This window comes from Protomyctophum bolini (assembly GCF_963924005.1).
Source record: "Protomyctophum bolini genome assembly, chromosome: 12".
Lineage (NCBI taxonomy): Eukaryota > Metazoa > Chordata > Actinopteri > Myctophiformes > Myctophidae > Protomyctophum > Protomyctophum bolini.
Window position 1 is genome coordinate 18,865,797 of NC_137873.1, and position 15,882 is coordinate 18,881,678.

Below are 15,882 nucleotides of genomic sequence, written 5' to 3' on the forward strand. Positions count from 1 at the left end.
CACACACACACACACACACACACACACACACACACACACACACACACACACACACACACACACACACACACACACACACACACACACACACACACACACACACACACACACACACACACACACACACACACACACACACACACACACACACACACACACACACACACACACACACACACACACACACACACACACACACACACACACACACACACACACACACACACACACACACACACACACACGACTTTGTCCCTATAATGTGCACGGGCTACTGGCACCGTTCCACTTCATCATATCACGCAAGAGACGCCACACACCAGTATGGAAGAGAGATAGTCACTTACTCACTTGTTGTAACTTGTATACAGGGATGCCACAAAGTGACTATCAGCCAAATTGAATAGTCGACAGCTCTGCCGATTAATAATCAATTAATTGAACCCACCCCCCATATTAATCAATATCAGATAAAACGTATAAGATTTTATATTATGCACATGCCATGGTCACATAACCATTATGTTGAGTGCATGCTTTGATGGTTACAGTTATATAATCATGAGTAAACCTTTGTGGAGATCTTCTCAGTTCTCATTGTATGCTAGTTACTGCCATTCAGGATGGAAAATGAAATCAATTTGGATTTGGGGAGAAGTAGTTTCATAAGGGGCTGGTATGAAGTACTTGATATAAAGAGAACATGTTCAGTTCACTAGTCTACACTCTACTCTACACCTGCCTTCATTTCATCTGATTGTCTGTCTGGCAGGCACTTAACAAGCAATCGTTAACTGTGTCTGTTAGAGAGAGGGGCAGAGAAGAGTGGCTTTGCTCAACTTGATTTATTTATATTCTCCACTCTGATGAAGGTACATGTTCGATATATCATGCAGCCTTACTTATAAGCCTATATTTTGGCTATTAAAAAAAATAGCTTGAGGCAGGCGGGCCACATAAAATGACATGGCGGGCCACATTTGACCCGCGGGCCTTGACTTTGACACCCATGCCATAGCCCATGGGACAATTGCGCTGCTAAAGACCAAATCTTTATGACATCACCACAACCTAATGTGTATTTCTGGGTAGATCTGGGTAGTTCCGGCAGCATCGCACTGTGGCAGTTTTATTCATTAACCTAATTTTTTATATTATCGTTACTGAATAGCCTATTAGAAATATGTTGGCTGACCAACGTGTGAAACTTCACTCTGAGGTCATTGCATGGAGCCACTTGGTTTATGTGAGGTTGAGGTTTTGTGTGATGGGCCGCAGGACAGTCAATTCCTCTATAAACCTTCTGTGTGAAGGCTGGGGTTTCATTTCACACTGGCCAGGCGTGTCCCTCCAGCACTGCTGAGAAATTAACCACATTTTTCTCTGACTTTGTCAGGGGAGAAGCTTAATTACTTAGACTCACTTGCCGACCTGATCTTCAAGCTGACAATCATGAATCGGATTATTTAAAAAATAAAGAAAATAGCTGATCCACAAGCAGGTCCGGCTTATTAATGCACAATTAGGACATGCACAATGCACATTTAGGACATGCACAATGCACATTTAGGACATGCACAATGCACATTTAGGACATGCACAATGCACATTTAGGACATGCACAATGCACATTTAGGACATGCACAATGCACATTTAGGACATGCACAATGCACATTTAGGACATGCACAATGCACATTTAGGACATGCACAATGCACATTTAGGCCGGGCTACGAACCAGGGTACCCAGCTTGTTGGGGCCGGGCACAAAACGCTTGAAAACACACACACACACACACACACACACACACACACACACACACACACACACACACACACACACACACACACACACACACACACACACACACACACACACACACACACACACACACACACACACACACACACACACACACACACACACACACACACACGATTATGATATGATACCTTAAACATGAATTCTAGCTACCTTGCCTAAAATGGCATATGAAACAAATCTTATTTAAATTATATATTTCTTTCTAATCAAGGCTGCATCTGTAGCCTACATTGATCCGTATCTTTTCCTGGGATGCTGTCAGCTTTCCTGGAAGGTGATGAAAGGGATGGAATGCATCACAAACTGTAATGCTGCCCAGTGGAATCAGTGGAATACAGGAATAACCAACATGGAATTGAATGTATTACAAATAAAAATCTAGCGCATCTGTAACACATCTTACATGTCTGAAAGCCAAAGGTTTTACAGTCCTTTGAGGAAATTATTACTCAATCATTACGGTTGCCAGTGCCTTCTGGTATCAAGTACACAACCCCAAATATCTTTAACAACCTAAGCCATACTACTCTATAGATCCTCCAGAAAGCCATACATCATACTCAGAAAACCACACATCGTACCTCTTGCTCGAATGTCTTATCTAATACACCAAACTAAAAATCCAAGACGGGCTTGTTTCTCTACTGAATGTAATCACATGTGCTTCACAAATTAACGAGATACTCAACAGACACTGGCATGTGCTTCAAGCTGAACCATCTTTGAAGGACTTGCAAATCCCCACCCAAAATCCTCTCATTCAGGAGAGCATCCACAATCAAACACACTGTAATGTTCAAAAACATGGTCCAAAAAAATAACCACATGACAACAACTGGAATGTAAGTATAGCTGTGGTAACAACAGACCGCTCAAACGCCACACCGGAAGGAAGATTCCGATTCATGAATTCATTCACTGTAAATCAACACTTTACAATCAGCTTTTAGGTCCTCTGACCAGCTCCTCCAGGTAGTGCCTAAAACCAGGCTGAAGCTCAGAGGGAACCGGGCTTTTGCAGTGGCAGCTCCCAAGCTCTGGAATGAGCTGCCTCTGCACATAAGACAAGCCCCCACCCTTCAGGTGTTTAAATCACGCCTCAAGACGTATCTTTATTCTTTGGCATTGCCAAGCCTAGTATGAGCTGTTTTTGATGTTGAAAGTGACACCGTGTATGTCGTTTGTTTTTAAATGAAGTTGTATTATTATTATTTTATTGTAAAACACTTTGGTACAACTTTGTTATTTAAATGTGATATATAAATAAAGATGGCATGGTATGATATGTCCCTGTGGTCTAGTATACATGTACTTACTTAGTACCAGTTCCTGCAGTCTCTTCTCCATCCAACACGGTTTTGGGCTATCCTTTCTGCCTCCTAGTACAAACAATCAAACGACCCCTTATCCCCCGCCGGCGGGGGCAAACGGCTGTCCACCTCATGAACAGCTCTCAGTGGGTAAATGGGGCTGGTCAAGGTCTCAGGTTCCAACTCCGATATTTTAGATTTTCCCTCCCGGACCCCCGTGGCGTTTAAGAGGTTAAACAAAGACCGATCAGAACACAAAACAATCCGTACAGACAAACAATATCGATTATTATGCAAAGCTAAATGTTATGCTGAAGCAAATCATGGTTCTTCACCCTCATCATTACGACACTCAATGGACTGAATGATGATTATACAGGTAACCTAAAATGGAAATTTGAGCCCAGCTCACATGTTGTAAAAACGTTTAACACAAATCTTCCTTGGCACCAAATCTTTTCAGATGGTGTTCAGCGGCCAAATACATATAAATGTACTACAAAAGAGGAAGGGAAAATAAAGAGAGCCTGGGTGTTTGTTAGTCATAGAATGAAAATGCAGAAGTCCATGCAGAGACAGAGCTGGACATTGTGAAGGACAAACAGTACAGTAAAGTGCAGCCTGTCGGGTTAATATCTTTGGGTAAATTTGATACATTTGGGATGATGGCAGTGTGTGCAGAGCTGGCATTCAACGTGGACCATGGATACCTGGAGGGTCTGGTTCGAGGAATGAAAGCCCAGATTCTGACGTGTACCGACTATCACAACCTGGCACAGTGCGAAACACTGGAGGGTAAGATACCACATGAAGACTTGGATTGTCATAATATCATTAGGTGATATGGTATTTGTGGGCTCATATAATTTGTTTATTATTTGAATGTTAAGGGCTTACAGCTCTGAGTCTGAGGTTCTGAACACGTACCCTCTACCGTGTCAGTGTTGACACTGTTCCATCAGTGTCCAAGAACCTAGGAATTATGTGACAGCATCAAAGCCATCTTGTCAATCTTCTGTTCAGCATAAGGAGACTTTTATTCTTTACACTAACATGTCCTTTGATAAATTATGCCATGAATGAAGAATGCACCCACGAGCTTTCAGTCCTAAGATCTTCATGAGGCCTTAAATTATGCCATGAAATTGGCATGATCCATTGGACTTTTATATATTTTTAGAATCAAGTGTGTCACAAGGTGGAATGTTTTTTCCATTCCATCCAAACAATCTGGTGGTTCAGACATTGTTAACTATATAAGAAGTTACCGATAACAACTTACTCAGCCTTTAAAACCTTCCAATAATACATTAAAAAGTGTCAAAAGTGGGAGCACTCAAATGACCATCATAGATTTCAGGAGGACATCTTAATCTCAGATTTATTCTAAGGTAATAATAAGAGAGATACAGTAAGAGGATAGATCATTTGAAATAATGTGACGAAAGACGCACTAGAATTCCTCACAAATACTTTGTGTTTGATTCCAATATAATATAATAATATAATAATAATAATATATAATATCTAAAAACAGATCTGTCAGACAAAACTAATATCTTCATTGCTGGATAGACTGAAGTTCTTATTCAGATATGGCAAATCAGGGAACATTAAAAAAAACATAAAGATAGCCAATGAATAGCAATTATTCTGTGTGTGTGTGTGTGTGTGTGTGTGTGTGTGTGTGTGTGTGTGTGTGCGTGCGTGCTTGCGTGAGTGCTTGTGTGGTTAGTCACTGTCACATCCTCTTCAGAGAGAATTAATCATGTTTGTGTAGCTTTTCATTGGATGATATTTGTTAACAACCGTGTGGTTTGTAAATATAATTGAGCTATGATTCAGGGTATCTGCAGAAGTCTGGAGGCACATTTAAAGGGAAACATAGCAGACATTGGCTAATCAAAGTGACCAAGAGCCACATACAGTACAGTACACATAATGTATACTGCACAGTGCCTTCAATGGCAGACACAACACAACAGACAGATTCATCAGCCTTCAAATCCATGCAGAGCCAGAAACTAGAAACAGTTCCCTGAATATGTTTCATTGCCACTCATGGTTGGCCCCAATACAGCAATACAGCTTGCCTTGAATCACAATAGTATACGATTACGCACAGCATACAACACAAGCAGCAGCAGCAAATAAGAAAGAAAAAAAAATGTTTCCGTGTTGTATTCTACCAACACAGATGATAATTATAACTTCTCTTTCAACTGTCACATGTGACTCAGGCTCAGCACTCCATGACAATGGACAACACTAAACTCTACTCAACTTCCATGAGGTGTAATGTTACAGTACATTATCTGCCAAACGCCAACACCTTATTTTGTGTCTCAATTATCTGTCAAAAATATCAATGGCATGACTTCAATCTAGGTTCATATATGACCATGAATATCATAATAATAATAATGTTGGCGATGCCACCTACTAGGACCGTGGCAAATCGTCAACTTTATTATTTCATATTCATCACCAGATAGTTTATTGCCCACCAGTGTCTGGTGGCCCTGGTCCACACCCTAGGGTGGGGCAAACGCTTATAGAGTCTCTGCTTGTCTCCTGTGCAGACATGAAGCTCCACCTGCAGACCACAGAGTACAGTGGGCTGCTGTCCACGGCCAGCGAGGAGGAGCTCACATTGTCCCTGGTGGACAGCAGGCTGAGGGACAACCTGCTGACCGAGTTCAGCTGCCTGCGCTCCAACGCCCTGCCGCCCCTCTCAACCTTCCTCGACTACATCACGTATGTTATCATCAGTGCTTATCAAAGTTAAAAGATAATCAGTGAAATCACTCTGCATTAGAAACAGATAATAGTGACAAATAGTGATCACAAAACACACATTTGTTGGATGGGGAGCATAAAATTCCAGTTCTCGTCATACAGTACAATGTGTTTGTGGTCTTGACAACACCAGAGGAGTTCAGTGTATTATCCTCATGACGAAAAACACAACATATATTCCAAATAACATCATGCAGTTGGGTAAAGACAAGCGGCAAGTGAAACATTTTAGAGTATGTGGGGAGCCGTTCCACAGGCAGATGCTGCTGAACAAGAGGGGCTATGGGGAGATATGCTGAAACGCAGGTTGGGGTTTAGCAGTGACTGCATGATGATGTGAACATCCAAGAACCCATGAAGGTGAAAGGGCAAGCGTACTCAGCCTGCACCAGAAGTCGTATTATAAGTATACAAATGAAACACCCTGAGGGGGAGCATGAAGAGAATCAAAGCGGAGATGAGGATGATTAGATGGATGTGCAGTCAGTGTGTCACTGAGGGAGAGAAAGACCAGTGCTGAGCTGACACATACAATTTACAATTTAGGCATTTAGCAGACGCTCTTAATCCAGAGCGATTTACATTAGGCAAGAACAAAAAAGCATGGGAATACATCACATAATACATCTATATATTATATAGAATGCATTTATCATGAAGCTAAGAACGTAACTAGAACATATCTATATATGGGATGGGAGTGGAGTTCATTGTGGATTTGATGGGAGGCAGACTGTGATTTGTACAGACGTAATAAGGAAGGAAGACAATGGGAGAAGAAAATTCCAGTTTTAGGTCAAAAGATGACCACCTAAAACTACATGAAGTCACACCGTGGTGATAAGCGACTCACCGCTCACCTGAACACATCTCTTTGTTTTTACTAATCACAGTTTTGGTGGTCACATGAACTGGAGTTAATTTTCTCCGTAGGCTCAGACTTTTTGGTGTAAGTAGAAACATAATGCTGATCTTCTATAGAGCTAGTATAGTCAAATCTATGGTATGGCATCACCAGTTGGTTTGGAAACCTAACTGTAAAATACAAATCTGAGATCCTTAGATTAGCCAAAATGGCAGGGAAGATCATGGGTATGTCCACACTTCCGATCACCCCCCAGGTCATCTTTGAGCAGGCCACCATTGGACAGATTAAGAAAATTGTGTCTGACCCCTCCCATGTACTATACCCTGAGTATCGGCTAATGCCATCAGGTAGGAGGTACGAGGTCTATGCGTACAAATATAATAGGTACAAGCATTCCTTTGTCCCTCTGTCAATCACACTCCTTAACAGAGTCCTTGCAGAGGGCAGACAGGGTAGGGGTCGAAGGTTATGAGGTGATGTTCTTCCTCTTTTGCACCTGGGTATGTTGGTGTGTGTGTGTGTGTGTGTGTGTGTGTGTGTGTGTGTGTGTGTGTGTTTTTTTTTTATGTTGTACGTGTCACTGTGTGCCTTTGTTGTCTTGTATTGTTTTGTTTTGTATTGTATTGTATTGTATCTGTATGCTGCAGGGTGGGTCCTTGGGGTCCAAGACAAATTTCTCCCGTGGGAGACAAAATAAAGAAACCTTGAACATTGAGTATGAATAGGCCTTTAGAGGGGACAAGACCCACTGGACAGCCTAAGAAGACCTGGCAGACGACCGTCTGGCCCGTTTCCAGGGTAAGAAAGCCAGAGAGGATCCAGTCCAACCCAGCGGGATTTTGATGATTCTCAGCAGCACTTGACCAAATCACTGGGCAGTACTCCAGGTGTGACAAAACAAGTGACCAAACAACATGACTCATAACAGAAGATGGAACATACAGTACAGTATGCACAGCAGTTCCTTCGAATAGCAATGCTCAATCTCAAGATCAATTTGATCAGACCAAGACAATAAGCACCCAGTGGCCTGCAGGCTTGGTGACTCAACTCGACATGCTCAACTGATATTCCATCTATAAACAAGATAAAGTGCCCCTCGGGGCACAGGTCTCCACCAGGTCAGGTTGTGGCCTCCTGGTGGCGCTACCATATAGGCCAATGTGAAAAAGTTGGGATATATTCCTCAGCCTAGTAGGAAAGTCTGTGAAAGATGTCACGTAAGTTGCAGGATGCGTTCATGATTTTGAGGCTTTTTGTTCAAAACGGGCCAATCCTGCCAACTTTGAAAGCCAATGTTGGCCAATTAGGATGGAATATGAAATATCGGACAGATCCGGCTTGAACACACGACTATGGAGATAGTGTCTAACGATTTGCGGAATATTTGGACAGAATCTGGAGGAGTAATATAAAAAAATGTGTTTCTCAAAAGTCAGCCTCCTGGTGACGCTATAACAGGCCGTTCTGGAAAATGTGGTTCATGTTGGCCTCCAGGGAGTGTGTGTGCAAAATTTGGCACCGGGTTAACTGTTCCGGAGATTAGCTGTACACAGACGGACGGACGGCGGACACACACACGGACGGAGTGCAAAACGTACTCTCTCTCCCCATTCCTTCGGCCTGGTGGAGACAATAAGTACTGTACAGTGGCATTATAGCCATTAGCCAGAACATTCCCAGTATCAAATGCAATAGTTATATAGTTAATAATTTAGTTTTGGCAATGTCTAATTGGTTCATTTGTTCAGACCACCAGATAGATATAAGCCATCAGGAGCAGCAGTATGATCATAGTTTATAGCTGAAACCTGTTTGTTTTGATTCCTACATAATCTGTGAGCACACTGTGCTTGAATAATAATATTTATTGTATTTATTAAATAAATAATAAAAGGCTGCAGATGGCCTAAATGAACAGACAAATGGGACAGAACTCAAGTACTAGTCTGGAACCACGCTCATGTTTTCCTCCTCCGTATGGCCTCGTTTCCATAGCTACAGCTACATGATAGACAACGTGGTGCTGCTGATTACCGGAGCCCTGAAGCAGAAGGACGTTGGCGAGCAGCTCCCACGATGCCACCCGCTGGGCGCCTTCGACCAGATGGCCGCCGTGGGCATCGCCCGCACCTCCACCGAGCTCTACTCCACCATCCTGGTCGACACACCCCTCGGTACTTGAATGCTGGCATCCCTGTTAGAGAGTTTGAGACATTCTACTGTAACTAAAATCATAGAGTCTATATGATTTTAGTTACAGTAGTTTGGGTTGGTTTTTATACACAATACATCTTCAGTAATTTCTTGTTTTTGTTAAGCATCAGCCTAAAATGTTTGATGGATTCTAGGTTTAGTAATGCAGTTGGTTTTAGTTAACTATGATAACCCTACAGTGATGTTCCATGTGTGGCAGCTCCATTTTTCCAGGACGCTGTGTCTGAGTCCAACCTAGATGAGATGGGAGCCGAGATCCTCAGAAACAAACTGTACAAGGTAATTCATCAAAAGTAAGAGTACAAGATTTCTAAAGATTTGTCACACGACAAAGTGTGCTCGACCACAAATGCTAAGAATGTTATTGTTTGTTTAGACAGATGCTGGGTGTGATGTTTGTGATTATGACTGTGGAACTATACCGTTTTACCTTTTAATATGGCTTCATGTACATTGACCTTAAAATAAAGATGCCACGGATCAAAAAAGAAGCACCAAAAATGTAGTATTTTTGTGTGCCGAGATAAACACATTTTCACTAGATTTTTCATTATCCCTTACAAATAAGAAATAAAAAAATAAAAAGTAGCCACTGCTTTGCACGGAGACAAGTAGCGAGGAGAGCAAGAAAAGGAGAGTGTAGTAGCCTATTGCAGAATAATATTAAGATATCCAATCTGAAGAAGAATCCATTTTGGAAGTCCAGCATACTGGGCTGCGTACCGGTCGCTGTCATACTTAAATAGGTGGTTTAAATAAAGAACATAACTTATAATTAGCTTGCAATGTGATATCGGTCACATATGTGTCTTCTTGGACATAAAGTAGGAGATATTACAGGAGAAAGGTGTCTCCCAACATCATTATTAATTAATGAATTAATTAATTCACTTCCTTTATGCTCAAAAGGCACTGAGGTTGCCCTCATTTACAGTGACGTTGAGCGAATATACGAACTGTAGCAAACAATAAGACAAACATATATAACAAGACATATAAAATAAATAACTAGAGCTAGATCCTAAAATATATTAAAGTTAAATACTAAGTAGATTAAAAACAATTACAAACATACACAATGGAGCGTAGTTATGGATTTGAACTGTGCAAACTATGGCATTGAAGCAAACTTTAAAATGTGTTAAAGGAGTGGGAGGCATTAAAAGAAAAGTCACACCTATGTGAAGTGAAGAGTGCTCTTATCATCATAGATCACATTCTGTGCTCAACCAATCAAATCATCACAAATGTCATTCTGGCCAATCACTTTCTGCCCTCACTTTTATCTTCAATATGTACTTTGCATAGCCAATCAAGGGCCAGTCAACAATACATAAAGTGCAGTGATGCATCTCCTGCAATAAATCTGAACTGAGTCCAGGGGCTTTAGGGTTGAGGCTGCAGCATTCCTGTAGTCCATATATAGGATATTGTCTATAGTATAGATAATCACCAGTCAAAACTGAGGAACACTGCCTCCATAACCGGTTTCCTCAACAGAAAACTGTCAGTGTCCACTTCAACTTGCCGAATACCTTAATGAACTAAAATACTCTTAAATAGGAGAAAACACACGCCTGACTATTCAGATACTAAATACAACCCCTTTGCACCTTGCATGGGCAGAGGCTTTGCGCCCAGATAACACACTGTTTATTTAACAGGCAAAAAAGTAAGGCAGAAATACCCAGCACATTTGTGCTCTGCGTTTTAGATTGTCTAGGACCCACTCAAAAATAGTTCAGATAATCAGGACAAAATAAAGACAGTCCGATTTGTTTACAAGAAACTGATAATACCTGTAAAACTAAAAATTACACCTGTGTATAGTGAGGGGCGCTTTGTGTTGCCACACAAATTTACGTCATATTTGGCGGACATTTGACCTAATTTCTCCTTTCATTGTCAATGGCAAATATTGAGACGTGTGGGACAAAAGCTGTATATAGGAGGGGCTAGCGCCCCTCAACTAACACTTGTGTGAAGTGAGGGGCACAAGATGTATAAATTGACGTCACATGACGTTTAATGCTGTAAATATACTTGGCTCCCACTCTGTTTGCTAAAAGTGCTCTAAACAAACATTAAAAGTCCATAGATTTGGCTGCCATATTAAAAAGCCAGATGTGGGAGGCGCCCCTCAAAAAGGGCAATGCGGTTGTAAAACGACAGCACCATAATAGTACTAAAATATTCTGTCTAGAAATGTGACATCATACATGGAAATCAGACAGGTGTGTTTGTGTCTAAGACACTGGTTCTCAATATTTTGTACAGGGACCACAGGAGGTTGAAGGTCCAGAGATTCAAAATAATCACACTTGTGTGAAGGGAAGGGCGCTCTTATCATCATGCATCATCATACATCACATTCCGTGCTCAGTCAATTAAGCTGAGCACATTCTGTGCTCAAACGGACAGACACACAAAGCTGTGAATAGGAGGGGCTAGCGCCCCTAAAAAATCATCCTAAGGTGATGGGGGTCCGTGGCCAAATGCATATACCGGTAATCACCAGTATAACATGTACAACACCAGGTGGCAAGTTATTAGCATTTGTGAGAACAAGGAGCTACATGTATAGGATTATGGCCAGCATTTAGGAATTAAAAAGAATGGCACCAACTAAGTCAGGCAATGCTCAACATTTAGACAACTGCAAATTGCCCAAGTCTATTGTCTACCAGTTTTTACATCCTCCTCAGGGTTCGAGTTGTAAAAAAAACATGGGGGACATTAACCACTTAAGCCCTATTTACGTCATCGTACAACGAATAGTGATATACTGTAGTCGATCAAACATAATTATCAGTCTGCATGTCCCAAAAGGAAAAGCATTGACTAGAAGCGGGGATAAGACATTATCCCTACATTCAATAAAAAACAATGACCAGAGGGGTCAGCAAATTAACCCCTGGTCCTTTCACTGATTTTTCTCCCTTACCCGACATCTCTATGATGTACAGTATAGGGCACGGAAAGCAGTACTTTAAAAAAACCATGTCAACAAAGTTAAATAGCAGATAATGCACTGCAGGAACTAAAAATATTATCAAGACTCCCCAACCCCCGATTCCACCCACCGCCATTTAATTATATTATAAAATGTTAGTTAAAGAACCACAGTGAAAATAAGGATTATTTTGGTCTTTTATACATTTGAAAGATGTACAAATAATATGCATGCTTAATACAAAATATCAATCAATCAAAAAACATCAGACGGCAACACAGACGGCTGTTTCTTGAGCCGGGTGGGAGATGGGAGTTTAAGGGACATGTCTTGGATTCATGTGGTCCTTGGAGGGAGAGAAGCATCAGTGTTGAGAACTAAGTGGTGGAAATAAAATCTGCATTCAATCGTCACCTGGTGTTCGTCTCACCTTGGGGTCTGGCAGAACTTGAGAGACTATGCGTCTGCCGGCTGGCTGAGCAGGAGCGCTGCCTGGCCTGTCTTCTGGCTGGAGCGGGACACGGAACGTTGGCGGCGGCTGCCATTGCTACCACGGCTACGGGAGCGAGAGCGGTAGCGGTGGCCGCGGGGGGACCGAGACCTGGAGCGCAACGCCGGGGACCTGGAGCGAGATCTGCTAGATCTGCGAGGAGGGCCGAGGACTCCTCCTCCTCCTCTCTTGAAGCTCTTGCAGTCGTAGGCGTAGTGGCCCCTGTCCCCACACTGGTAGCACCTGTCATTGGGATCGAAACGACGCTTGCCGGGGCGCCCGCCGCGGCCCCTCCTGGACATGCCTGTGGACATTTCCACGCGGATGCGGTTGCCACACAGGAACTTTCCGTCCATGCTTTTCACGGCGTCCTCCGCGTCTCTGTGGTTCTCATACTCGACGAAGGCGAACCCGGGCGGGTTCCTGGCTACCCAGACGGTTCGCAGGGGACCGAAGAGATTGAACGCCCGCTCCAGCTCATCTTTAGCAGCACCGGTTCCCAGGTCACCAATATAGACTTTACAGTCGGTGGCCCTTGAAGAGTAGTATGACATCTGTCCTGGCCTCCTTCCGCGAATCGGGTTGATTTACTAGTCGACTCTGAACAGAACGGACACCCTGGTTACATACGACCAATAAATAGCTTCGACTTTTATTAACCCTAATTAAAATTTGAATTATACAAGTTTCTAGTAAAGTTGCTACTTGAATGAGTATTCATTAATCGTACGCGTCACCTATAAATACGTATTCATGATGTATGATCCCATATTTGGGCAAGGCTCCAGTGCTTCCATCCATTATAAAATGATTAAAGTTAAATATGTCAAATAAAACATGGAGGAAAAAAAAGTCCATGGCCAACTGGCAGCATGCACAAGTAACATCAGCTCGACAGACTCAGACTCAGACTCATCTCCAATTGTGGGTAAAAAAGGTGAGGCCAGGCCAGTCTGTGATGTCTAACGTATGATGACTCCATATTTGGTCACGATTCCAGCCCCATCTTACTGACAAGTAAACCTATGGTTTTCAAAGTGGCTCCTCGGGGAGTTATAGGTCTGTAACTCTGAAAGTGTATGAAGAATATTTGATGAACCACACTGACCATGTTTTCTGCTATTTCACATTTATGGGCAAGCTTCATGCTATAGTTGGCTTCAGTTGTTGACCATCTCTTAAACATTATGTCATGACACCCTCTCAGCAGGCACCAGTGTTGATCAATCAGGTGATTTCCAACTAAAGCTGCAAGTTAAGGTGTCAATGTCAATCATGTGGGTGTCCTTGCAAGGGGGTCCCCAAAATAACTGCCTGTCCCTCAGCTTTGTGTAGCCTACCGGTATATATTCTGACTCAATGTAAGGATGGTGTGCCGTTGGGCTGGCCACCATGGTGGTCAGCCATGCAGGTTCCTGCTTGTCCTCTGCTGTATTCTGTACTCTGGACTAGGGATTAGGGTTAGGGTTTTATGATATTGTAGATTGTGGCCCTAGAGTTAGAAAAGTACATCAAGTCCTTGGCTTTAAGCATATAAAAATGGGGGTCCTTTTTTTTAAAGAATTGAGATTGAAAAGTTTGCGAATCACTGATCTAAACTACACAAACATGTACTGTGATTATTTGCCAGGCATATTTGGAGTCCTTCCACTCATTTTGCCAGCAGATTGGTGGTGCAACAACGGAGGTTATGTGTCCTATCCTTGAGGTAAGGCAGTAAGGTCCTCTGCGGTCTAAAAACAAGGCTTACAACAGTTTTCACTCATTTGACAGTTTGATCTTATACAGTACATGTGCGAGCGCGTGTATGTGGTGTGTGTATGTGTTTGTGTGTATATGTGTGTGTGTGTGTGTGTGTGTGTGTGTGTGTGTGTGTGTGTGTGTGTGCGTGTGCGTGCACACCTCAGTTCGAGGCGGACAGGAGGGCGTTCATCATCACGGTGAACTCGTTTGGGACAGACCTTGGCGGTTCGGAGAGGAGCGCTCTGTACCCTACCTGTGGCAGACTTCACCCTGACGGGCTGCGGCTGCTGGCCAGGGCAGAGGACCATGAGCAGGTCAAAGCTGTGGCTGACATCTACCCGGTGGGTCTGGAGAACACTGCCGGTGGGCTCTGTGCATCACTGCAGTCCTGGCTCGGCAGCAGATATGAAGGTCTGCTGCCGAGCCAATCAAATGAAAAAGTGCCAAAGAAGTCAACTTCAATTTATGATGATCGAGTCAAACACGTTTAAATGTTTACTTTGTTGTTCAAAATGCACGTACAATTTCAATTATTTATTTTTATATAATGGCTAGTGTTTGTGAAAGAATGCAACTTGTGAGTTGACGCGAGTGAAAAAATGTATACAAATAGAAATGAATGGCAACATACTGAAGAATTGTTATCTTGTTCAATCGTGGCCCAAGAATCGTAATCTTATGAAATTGTGAGTTCCTTAACGAACATTTCATGAGATGTTGCTATATTCTAAATGAGTGGTTCCAGGGCCCCTCAGGGTTCCTTAAAGGGTTTCCAAAAGGACCCCTACAGGCCTGTAACTCTTTGTTATTTTGAACCAACGCTCCAGATTGAGTTTATAACATTAAATGACGCATGATGCAGTGAGACTCAGCTGTAGAACAGTTCATAATGGAAGCATTCCCTGCAGGACTATAAAATTATCTTCACGGAACGTGAGCCTGGATCCAATGCCAGAACTCTGGAGGACAGATTCTTTGAGCGAGAGGTAAAGTCACGCTGATTCAGTTTATCCAATTGCAATTACCATGCCCGTCTGTCCTCTTTTTCTTTAAAGCAAAAATAGCACATCTACAGGCTCCCGTTCTTATTTCCTTGTGTACATTTTGTTTGTTTTAATTTGTTCATGTTATATGAAAGTATTTGTTTTTAATTTACAGTAGTTTATGTACATATGTATGAACTATGGATTTTTACTTACTTTTACTTACTACTACTAATTTTGCTGTTTTTTAAATCTAGTTTTTTGCATGTTTCAGAAAGTGCTTTATAAATTAAGTTTATTATTATTGTCATCATCAATTCTTCTGCAGGTGAAGTTGAACACACTTGCGTTCCTGCAGCAGTTCCACTTTGGAGTGTTCTACTCTTACGTCAAATTGAAGGAGCAGGAGAATCGTAACATCGTGTGGATCGCAGAGTGCGTCACACAGAGACAGAAGTCCAAGATAGACAACTACATACCCATCTTCTAGATCACCCACTCTCAACGTCGTCCAAATGAACGTCCCTTAAGGTTCTGTAACAGTGTTAAATACTGGATGTTCCACTGTACATTGGGGTCCCATTCCCCCCAGACAAAAACTGAAATCAAATGGTACTGTGTTGTATGGTAATGTAATAAATGCAGTTCATCAGTCTAAAGGTCTAAAGTATGTGGCATTTATAGTTGCATTAGA

General features: G+C 42.3%; 2 protein-coding genes across 2 annotated transcripts; one reads left to right on the forward strand and one right to left on the reverse strand.

Annotated features, from left to right (window-relative positions):
• Positions 1-3,750: 3,750 nt before the first annotated feature.
• LOC308325479 (V-type proton ATPase subunit d 1-like) lies at positions 3,751-15,856 on the forward strand. The gene is made up of 8 exons (XM_080777979.1): positions 3,751-3,930; positions 5,718-5,892; positions 8,801-8,979; positions 9,219-9,298; positions 14,093-14,170; positions 14,370-14,546; positions 15,114-15,191; positions 15,517-15,856. Exons 1-8 carry the CDS (start codon positions 3,798-3,800, stop codon positions 15,676-15,678), a joined length of 1,062 nt encoding a protein of 353 aa, XP_080634105.1. The 5' UTR covers positions 3,751-3,797; the 3' UTR covers positions 15,679-15,856.
• On the reverse strand, positions 12,293-13,016 carry LOC308325480 (serine/arginine-rich splicing factor 7-like; the record flags this gene model as incomplete). Its single annotated transcript, XM_080777980.1, has 1 exon — positions 12,293-13,016. The coding sequence occupies one exon, from the start codon at positions 13,014-13,016 to the stop codon at positions 12,429-12,431; it is 588 nt and encodes a 195-aa protein (XP_080634106.1). The 3' UTR covers positions 12,293-12,428.
• Positions 15,857-15,882: the final 26 nt, after the last annotated feature.

Coding starts and splice junctions, on each gene's coding strand:
- LOC308325479 (XM_080777979.1), top strand. CDS start 3,798: ATGATGGCAGTGTGTGCAGAGCTGGCATTCAACGTGGACCATGGATAC. Junction 8,980..9,218: donor CCTGGTCGACACACCCCTCG/GTACTTGAATGC, acceptor CATGTGTGGCAG/CTCCATTTTTCCAGGACGCT. Junction 9,299..14,092: donor TCAGAAACAAACTGTACAAG/GTAATTCATCAA, acceptor ATTATTTGCCAG/GCATATTTGGAGTCCTTCCA.